The 10244-nt window shown below is 42.0% G+C and overlaps 1 protein-coding gene across 7 annotated transcripts in view; it reads left to right on the top strand.

Annotated features, from left to right (window-relative positions):
* The window catches only part of SHANK2 (SH3 and multiple ankyrin repeat domains 2), a 363833-nt gene that overhangs the window by 339530 nt on the left and 14059 nt on the right, over nucleotides 1–10244 (top strand). For all 7 annotated transcript variants that reach the window (XM_049821258.1, XM_049821256.1, XM_049821257.1 and 4 more), the window contains 3 exons: nucleotides 4166–4296; nucleotides 5653–5764; nucleotides 6894–9306. In XM_049821258.1, the coding sequence (XP_049677215.1) occupies nucleotides 4166–4296; nucleotides 5653–5764; nucleotides 6894–9306 (2656 nt within the window). The remainder of the gene's footprint in view (nucleotides 1–4165; nucleotides 4297–5652; nucleotides 5765–6893; nucleotides 9307–10244) is intronic.

The following is a 10244-nucleotide window of genomic DNA, read 5'->3' as shown; positions in this document are numbered from 1 at the left end:
TTTAAGAAAAAAGAGAAAAAAAAAAAGAAAAAAAAAAAAGCAACTTGCCTAGCAGCCAGACCTCTTGAGAATGTAAAAGTCATGACATGCTGTTGGGTACTGTGCTACTATGCCTGCGATTAAGAGCTTTTCATCAGAGACGACCTACATGTTGATAAAATGCAACTACTTTCCGTGCCTTTAGGCCATCTAATTTCCTGAGGGCTGGCACCCTGAGCAGAGCACGGGTGCAATTGGTAACCCACAGGGCAGATGGAAATGCACTTTGCAATAAATTATTTTATATCTCTTGGTGCTGCCTCTCTCGGGGGAATTTAATATAGTGGCACTCAAATTGCTATATGCATGCAGAGGCATCAGACTGGCTTTTACATGTGGTATCCCTGACAGTTCTCCGAAAGGATGCTGTTACCAGGAGCCCCTTGAGCGGTGGTAATTAATTATCACAGGTGTAGCATGGCTCCTGTGTCTGACTCTCAACATGCCGTTGTAACTTCTCGTAAAGGTTCAGAAGAGTTTATATGGCAAAGCAGTGATGAATTCCTCCTCTGGCAAATACTAGAGAATAACCGTAGGCCTAAAAATCCTCTTCTATGATTACAGCTGAGCTGCGCTCTCTGTCCAGGGAGCCATAGGCTCTTCTTCCCTATCTTTCTGCGAGACTGAAGTTACTCAAAATAAAGCAGATGATAATATTTTGTTATTCTACCAGTCAGCCACAAATTGCTCCCTTATAAGTGTGTGTGCGTGCGTGCTTGTGGCTGTACTTCGCTAAATGACCGGTTTAACAGTGAAATGCAGCTGGCATGGCCAACCTCCAGCGTAGGCTTTTTCCACTGCAGAATATTTCTTCCCTTCCACCTACATCCAGCTGCGTTCCTCTTAGGAATACCGCTGGAGGCGTGCTTCTTCGGCCACACTGTCGACACACCTCGCACCGGGTGCAAATTTTTGCACCCGTCCCGTGGCTTTTTTATATCTCTTTTGTTCAAACTGTTTGTAAAGGTATCTTCAGAGAATTTCCAACACAGGCTTGTAAGGTTCCCCTCTCATTGGTACGAGGAATGCATGCTGCAGCATATTTAAGGTCACGAGGAGGCTGGGAGAGAAGCCGATTAGTAAGCCTGACAAATTAATTCCAGTATGTGCGGCCTTTTGAACATGGGTTTCTGGTGCATACCTGGTTTGCACGCCGGTACTGTGGATATGAGCAGCCTAGTTAAAGGCAAAGGCAAGTAAAAGTTTGTCCCAATATGCTTACGTCTTATTTCTTTGGGATGAGTTTGAATGAAGCTAAATACAATTCAGCCAGTTCATTTTCTTGGCCTAATTAGCACGTCTGATAATACAGTGAGAATGTTTTTATTTCACATAGTGCTTTCACTCCAAAAGTGCGGTGCAGTTGCGGCCAGATGCTGAGATTTTGACGTATTCTGCAGGACCCGCCATGTAGCTGCTGCCATTTAGAATAAATCTCGTTCCACGTGCTGGCTGCTTCTGTAGCTTCAAATTTTTTTGTTGTAATTTTGAAACGACAACCTCCACTCTACCTTTGCCTTCTGATCGAAGGCAGTAGAGCGAAAGAAGAAGCTGCGCAGATGTAGCAGTGCTGCCTTTGGAAATACTACGCGAGGAACCCCTAAAGAGTTCCTTGCGAAGCAGCTTAAGCTTTAACCTGCTCTCTTCTCCCATTTCTAAGTGCTTTAGCTAGACTTGGCAAGGCACTAAGCACCACTTGAATGGGAGCAGCTATAGGGTGAGAAGGACTGAGAACCTGTCTACAGACAAGAAACCTGCAATAAACTTACACAAAAACAAAGTTTTCTCCAACTGGAAATAGTAGATGGTATTAAGAATTGGTACCAACTGATATTTTGGTCAGATCCGGAATTAGGATCTGACTTCTAGTATTGTCTAGCAAAATCAGTGCAGTTGGAGGGTGTGTATGTTTCATCCCCAAACAAATATTTTCATGCTTTTCAAGTGTCTGTCATAGCCTCATCACTCTTTCCCTGTAGCTTTTTGTTGTCTGAATGGGTATATGGTTACATGTGTCTGTTAAAAATAAAGGGGATCAGTTCTTACATGGTATATTTATATTTCTTCTTTACAGATTTTGAGTACCTAGCGCTTCAGTTTCCAAAACTTGCTTCTTTCTGTATCCCAAAGACCTGTTGTTTGGCTTCTGGGATGATAAAAAGGGTGGGAGAGACTTAACAGGAAATCTCTGCCCAGTTGAAGCTCTTGGTGACAGATCCCCTGAGTACGATTCTATAGTCTAGCCATATTTTTGCTGTATAGGTCGAATGCTCGTGGTTACGCCATTGCTTTCTGATGCCTTTTGCTGCGCAGAAGTGCAGATATTTTTCTTGCAGAAGTTCACAGTTTGTATTACAAAGTCTTATGAAATGTGACTTGAAGTTTGTTTTATTTTTGAATACTTGTGATGATTTTAAGAATTTTTTTCCTTTTCTCCTTCCACTGGATGATTTAAAACCCACAAAAAATAAAGCAGACCAATGAAAAGAATTGAATGCTAACTTCAATTGAAAAGAAACAGCAACACTACTCTTGTGAGACAGTTTTCAACAGTGTTCAGCTTACTGATTCTGCTCAACCTTTCCTTTCCTGCCTGCTCCCTGACCCTCTGTGACACTGAAATATCCACTTCTAGGACAACCTTCTTCCTAACCAGAAGGCTAAAAGTTCTTCCCTCTCTTCTTCTCCCATTTTAAAATACCATCCTTGCATCAGCCAGATCTACTGTTTAGAGGGATCAAAAGCTCTTTTCCTCCTGCCTTATTCCCATCCATATCCATATCCAGGGCCCTGAGCGCGCTGCTCTCCAGTGAGAGGTAAAACTTAAATCCCTAAATCTGATACGTGCCATAGTAACACCATCTCTCCACCACCAAACCCCTGGGTTTTGTAAGTCTCTGGTATCCTCATGAAGGTAGCTCTCCTTGTTTGCTGAAGCAAGTGATCATTTGGGCGATGGAGCTAATTGCTGAAAAGCAACATTGCTCTGACTCGCGTTGTGGCAGCCTAGGAGCCAGGCTAAGGTATTCCGCTCACGTAAACACCACAGGCTATATAACTAATCCTTCCTTTGGTGAAACTTCAAAGGAAAAGATGCCAAATTAACGTGATACAGGAAAGCGAGTGCAACGGAAGGCGTAGTAAGGAAACCTGTTGGTATGGTTCAAGTTTGGACGCTCGTACAGATTCAGAAGTGGAACTATTCAGCTGGCTGAGGCTAGTCATTCGATTTCTCCATGCCTTAGTTTCACAGTCGTAGAAGTGGCAATAAAGGAGCTGTCAGGCTCTAATTAGTTGATCCTACGGTATTTTGAGGTCTTCAGTCTGAAGGAGTAACGTTACGTATTAAATGCTGATGAACCTTGTTTGTGACCAAAGTTGGAGACGGGGCTAAAGCTAACACTCTAAGCTTCAGAAGATCTTGATTAAAGTTTTCCCCATATTTTAGCATCACGTCGTATGGTAGATCAGAATCCCAAATCCAAACGTTGAAGTTCTCGTTCAGATTCGGACTTGGCCTATTTGGTCTGTTTCTGACCACTACTAAGTACATTCCCAGACTGTCCGGTTATTAAAATATAAAATACATCTAAAAGTGTCAGTTAAACAAATGATGCAGTTACTAATGCTAATCTCATAATCCAAGAGCGTGAATAAATTAGGATGTGATTACTTAAGGAGAATAGGCCTAGAAGAGCACTTCTGGAGTACTTGTTATTGTCCAAAATATCACTGAAATTCTGATGACTAAGTACAGTCTGCTTATCTCTATTTGAAACAGTGCTGTACAGATTCATTATTTCTAAAGGTCTTCTTTCCATTTCTATATAGATATTCTCCCTTCACATTTTGAAGGTTTGAAGAAGAGGATTGTTTTTCGAGTCACACTAAGTAAACATTAAATGCATGCAGGCTTAAAACTAAAGCATGCATGTTATGTAGCAGCAATAAAAAGTGCTCGGCTTGCACGACTTATGATGCTCAAGCGTTGCCTTGTTAAAATGCCAAAAAAACTTTTTCTTTGCATTTTTTTGAAAAGTAAATCTCTTCCTTTGACCTTGCAATACTTAAATTTTCAGTTTTTGGACAAATGATATTTATTTTACTGAATACTTTTATATTACAGATAAGGTGGATGAAATAGTACCAGTTTCCAAGCCATCAAGAATTGCAGACAATGCAACTGTGGACTCAAGAGTGGCAACTATTAAACAGCGGCCTTCTAGTAGATGTTTTCCCTCAGCTACAGATGTGAATGTGAGTGGTAGCTATGAAGTACTGCTTTCACTGCGGAAACTGATTGGAGGGGGTCTTTTGACAGCGTGCAGGGCGTACAACAGAAACGAATTTACAAGCGTTGCTTTATATACTCACTTTACTTTTATTATCTTGTAACCTTAAGGCATGGTCTACTCTGTATTTCTAATAATAGTTTTTTAACAGAAGAGTCTACATACGCCTATAAAACTTTTCCCATTATATCCTTATATTTATTCTGAGACCGTCACATCGACAACATTGCTACCTCAGTGTTATTCAAACAGATGTGAACTTGTTCTGCCTGTAATCTGTGCTGGTGAGCCGCCAGTAAGTTCTGAACTTGAAAGTGTCAGTACAACACTAAACCCAAGCTCAAAAACTTTGCTGAAAGTCGAGGTATGCTATTGCAGTTTCAGCAGCAGAGTTAGCGCAGCCATACAATATCCGCTAATGCGACGGTTTCTCCTACTGCAGGGTTTTTATTATTCCTAACGGCATATATAGTATCTTGATTAAATAATACATGATGATATGTAAGAGAAGAATTGACATTAATACTATAGCACATATTAAAAATTTAACCTCCAGAACTCTGAAATCGGATTTCTCGGTGGCAGAATTTGCTCTTACGGAACTTCGCATATGAAAAAAATAATTGTTTTTATTGCATTTTAGATGTATTTTTCCATTACCCACCCCTCCAAAAGAGCATCAGTCCTGATACAACAAGCACTTTACTGTTCTCAGCAGCTTGGGATGGAAGGAAATTAAGGCTATTCGAAGAGGCAGAAAGCAAATAGTTTTGTGATGACCCGCAAGGAGGGACAGTTGAGCGCATTGGGATTCAGGTGGCGTTCCTCAGTTCCTAGCTGAGATGCTGACTGCCAGTGTAACCTTGCGCAAGACACCTTGAATCTGTGCAAGAGCAGGTCTGTTCTTCAGAAGTGAAGAGGGCATACAGCTTGGTGCAGAGCGAACATTAATACCTGCGCAGCGTGTGGCTACGTTTTTGGAAGCGAATGAAACAAAATGCGATTGCTCATGCTTCGTTTTTCTTACAGCACATCAAACGTGCTGGAAACTTAACATATTGCCTTGTAAATAATTTCAACTAACTCCGCTTACAGCTGTTGTCATTTTAATAACATGTAAATAAAGCTCAGCCTTCCCTTTCTCTTCACCTCCCCCACCCCCCCCACCCCCCCCCAAATAATACCAAAGCTGTTGTCTTCCATTAGAATTCTAAGTAAAAGGGGTAGTGGATTAGCAGATATGACAGAAGAGTTATTTACATGTGAGAGAAAGACTTGCATGCTTTAATGCTTGTGGGGTTTTTTGTTTGCTTTTTTGTAGTCCATGTATGAGAGACAGGGTATTGCTGTGATGACGCCCACTGTACCAGGGAGTCCTCAAGGTCCTTTTCTGGGTATACCTCGGGGTACAATGAGAAGACAAAAATCTATAGGTAAAATGCTTCTCATGTATAGTTTGCTTGTGCATTAATCACATACTTTCAGTAACTTTGCTTCTTTTCCTAAAGCGTATTTCTCCAACACCTTTACCTCAGTGAATGACTGTTGAATTTTATAGAAAGTTCATGAGAAAAGAAGTTTGTGTGTAAGATGATATAATTTCCACATTCTGCTTTGATGGCAGTAGGCAAGTATTATGGAATTATAATTTAATCCATTTCTTTAGAATGTGCCCTCTAACAAGGAAAGGTAGTGAGAAGGAAAACAAAAAAAGATCAGTACGAGCTCTTTGCGATGCATTACCTAGGGCAAAATGCTATTCCTTTTTTCTTTGATATTGAGGCAAAAGCATTGTAACGCTGTGTCATTTACAAAGGAATCCCTGTTGATCAAATGGAATAAAATTCACCTCTCTTTCATTCCAAATGATGACAACAGATGATTTTACAAACAGAGAAAAAAAGAGCAGACCAAATTCGGGCTCGCTTTGTTCTCGGTAGTAATCTTAGTAGTGTTAATTATCAATTTAGAAACACATTATGCCGATGTAAAATTAGCATCTAAATTATCCCAGTATTATCCAGTTTATTTATGTTAAAAGCCATATTTGTAATAATATAATGTCATCTTTTGAAATGAAATGTTATGATTTTTTTTTCCCCAATAGAATCTTCGCAGTCCCTTTGCTAAGTTTCAAATGCATCTTAAAAATTCATTAGGTTTCTAAGTTGCATTATTATATGCATTTATAGAGTGCTAGAGCAAGGCATAAGCTAGTCTTCTGCACAGAATGTCTTCCCTGTTCAATAATTTTCAAAGAAAATGTGCTTCTCTACAGCTACCTTGATGATACATAAAACCAAAACATTTGCCTACACATCAGTGATCAGTTTAATTAAAATTCCGTAGCATCTTTTTTTTAATTCTGGCATCTGGGTCTCTGGAAGTTCAACAAGAAAGAATGCTTATGGTAGGAACCAACCAAAAGACCTCTTTCGTAATTTTGCATATGCCTCATGTCATGTGAAACGCACGCCGGCATTTTAGGTTGGCCACAGAAATAATACAATATGAGGGATCCCAGTGGAAGACAGTGTTTAAAATATACTTTCTGATTTTTAGGCATAACAGAGGAAGAACGGCAGTTTTTGGCTCCTCCTATGCTGAAGTTTACCAGAAGTCTTTCAATGCCTGACACCTCTGAAGATATCCCGCCACCACCACAGTCCTTACCGCCTTCACCACCACCACCTTCTCCCTCTCTGTACAACTCTCCCAAATCCCCAACGTCAAGGAGCTATGGAACTATTAAACCTCCGTTTAATCAGAATTCAGGTGCAAAAATTTCTTTGGTTAGGCCCGAGAACGTGGGAACAATGATAAGGGACAAAGGGATCTATTACAGACGAGAACTGGACCGATACTCTCTGGACTCTGAAGACCTGTATAGTCGGAGTGCCGCATCTCAGGCGAATTTCAGGAACAAGAGGGGTCAGATGCCAGAAAACCCGTATTCGGAGGTTGGGAAGATTGCAAGCAAAGCGGTTTACGTGCCGGCCAAACCGGCGAGGCGGAAGGGGATGCTGGTGAAACAGTCCAACGTTGAAGACAGTCCAGAAAAGACCTGCTCTATTCCGATCCCGACAATTATTGTGAAAGAGCCATCCACCAGCAGCAGTGGGAAAAGCAGCCAAGGGAGCAGCATGGAGATCGATCCTCAGTCTTCAGAGCAGCCTGGGCAACTCCGACCCGACGACAGCTTAGGCGTCAGCAGTCCGTTTGCAGCAGCCATTGCTGGAGCCGTGAGGGACAGGGAAAAGAGGCTGGAAGCAAGGCGTAATTCTCCAGCCTTCCTTTCCACAGACCTAGGAGATGAAGATGTTGGACTAACACCGCCAACACCACGTATGAGGCAATCTAAATTTACCGAGGAAGCAATGTTTAGTAGCGAGGATGGTTTCAGACAGCTTATGTCACCATCTCCGATTCCCGCACCTAGAGAGCCTGAGAATCTTTTTAATAGCAGCGAACCCACAAATCAAAGTGACTCAAGGACATTAAACGCTTCGTCCAAAACGAAAGGTACTGAAAACAGTACGGTGGCAGCTAAGTCCACGAATGCATCCAGCTCGGATAATTACGTTCACCCGGTCACAGGAAAGCTATTAGATCCAAACTCACCGCTAGCCCTCGCTCTCTCTGCCAGGGACAGAGCCATGAAAGAGCAAACACAGCAGATTCCAGGCAAAGGAGATGCTGTTAAAGCTGACCTTAATAAACCACTTTACATAGATACAAAGCTGAGACCGAACATCGAAACGACTTTTCCTGTTACTGCTACTGTCAGCAGGCAAAATACTCGTGGCCCATTGAGACGGCAGGAGACTGAGAACAAGTACGAAACAGATGCGGGGAAAGAAAAGAAAGCTGAGGAGAAGAAAAACATGTTGATAAACATTGTGGATACTTCGCAGCAGAAGTCAGCTGGCTTGTTAATGGTTCATACCGTGGACACAGCAAAGTCGGATGATACACCCGAAGACGAAGAGGAGAAGGGAGCTGAAATGGAACCGACCCCCGAAAACTCACCGCCAGAGAGGCCGGAGGAGAGCGAGGAAGCAGAGAGTGAGCTGAACGTGCCTGCTGTGCCTGAGCCACCGGCATCTCCCTGCAAAACAATCGTAGCAGCGAGCTCTGTCGACGACCCTGTCATCCTGCCGTTCCGCATCCCTCCGCCACCCTTAGCATCAGTTGATATCGATGAAGAGTTTATTTTTACTGAGCCACTACCACCCCCCTTAGAGTTCGCCAACAGCTTTGATATCCCCGATGACCGCGCAGCTCCCGGTTCGGCTCTAACGGACTTGATTAAGCAAAGAAAAAACGGCACGCCTTCACCCGCGCCATTTGCCCCCAGCCAGCCAACAAATTCCTTAGACAGTAAAAAGCAAGTGGGTCTTTCAAACTGTTTGCCTGCCTCCTTTCTGCCACCCCCTGACAGCTTTGATAACGTCACTGACTCTGGGATTGAGGAGGTAGACAGTCGAAGTAGTAGTGACCATCACTTAGAGACAACCAGCACTATCTCAACGGTGTCCAGCATCTCTACCTTATCCTCGGAAGGGGGTGAGAACGTGGATACTTGTACAGTCTATGCAGATGGGCAAACATTTCTGGTGGACAAACCCCCAGTACCTCCTAAGCCAAAAATGAAGCCCATAATCAACAAAAGCAATGCACTTTACAAGGACGCGCTGATTGAAGAAACTGTAGACAGCTTTGTTATTCCCCCTCCCGCTCCGCCCCCACCTCCCATCAGTGCACAGCCCAATATGGCTAAAGTTGTTCCCCAAAGGACATCTAAACTATGGGGCGACGTGACGGAGGTGAAAAGCCCAATTCTCTCAGGCCCAAAGGCTAACGTTATTAGTGAATTGAACTCAATACTCCAGCAAATGAACAGAGAGAAATCCTCAAAGCCAGGGGAAGGATTGGAGTCACCTACTGGAACAAAAACTGCAAGTCTCAGTACAAGGTAAACGTAATTAACCAAATCATTTTCTAATAAAGGCTTGATTTTTTACCATCCCTTCACTAACTTCCCCCGCAAACCACGTAGATTAAAGAAGAGCGTACTCTCTATTGTATATGGTTGCTTAATGAATAGTCTATGACTAACAGTTTTACAGAGGAGAAGAATTTCCTACATTGTCGACATTTGTGTAGTCTACACCATAGGACAGGAGCTTTCTCAGTCTTCTCCAACTGGAAAGACAGTTTCCACAAACCTTTCCATTGTTTTGATGTGACTTACTAAGTTTTATTTTTAAGAAGTAGTATTTTTCTCTTAAAAAACCCTTTCTTTTAAAATGTGGTGATAGTTTAATTTTTCTTCAGTCCCATGACTTATTTTGGCTTCAAACAAGTGAAAAAAAGTGGTTTTGCCTGGGCTTACTTCACGTTCACTGTCTGATGTCATTTGATTCATGCTGATACCTCTCGTAATCCACTTTATCATGAAGCATAAAGCTGTCTTAGAAAATCACTCATTGAAATCGCTTTGCACTATTCATGTTATTACTAAAAAGTTAATTTAGCATCTCTACCACTTAGTATTATGGGTTTTAAGTTCTTACATTTTATTGCACACGCTTGTTAGTGAATAGCCTCTGACGTTTCCAGGTTCAGGGAGGTGGCTTATTTCTCCCGACAGCAGCATCCCTGGTAGCGCAGTGCAATACATTTGCATATAAGTGGTTTCTGAAAGGTACTTACGTGATAAGTAACTTCCAGTAGTCAGACACCATTGGGAATTGTCACGTTTGTGTAGAATATGGATGTAATATCATTAAATCCATGATTATGAAAAAGAAAAGGTAATTTTTTTAGTTTTACTGAGAGCCTGAGGTATTTCTTTTTGTGGTGAGGAATGGTTTGGCCTTACATACAGCAGTTAAATGTACCTTTTACTGA

The sequence above is a fragment of the Accipiter gentilis genome, chromosome 17, assembly GCF_929443795.1.
Source record: "Accipiter gentilis chromosome 17, bAccGen1.1, whole genome shotgun sequence".
NCBI classification, from domain to species: Eukaryota; Metazoa; Chordata; class Aves; order Accipitriformes; family Accipitridae; genus Astur; species Astur gentilis.
Note: the sequence above shows the minus strand (reverse complement) of the source record. Positions and strands in the feature narration are given on the sequence as shown.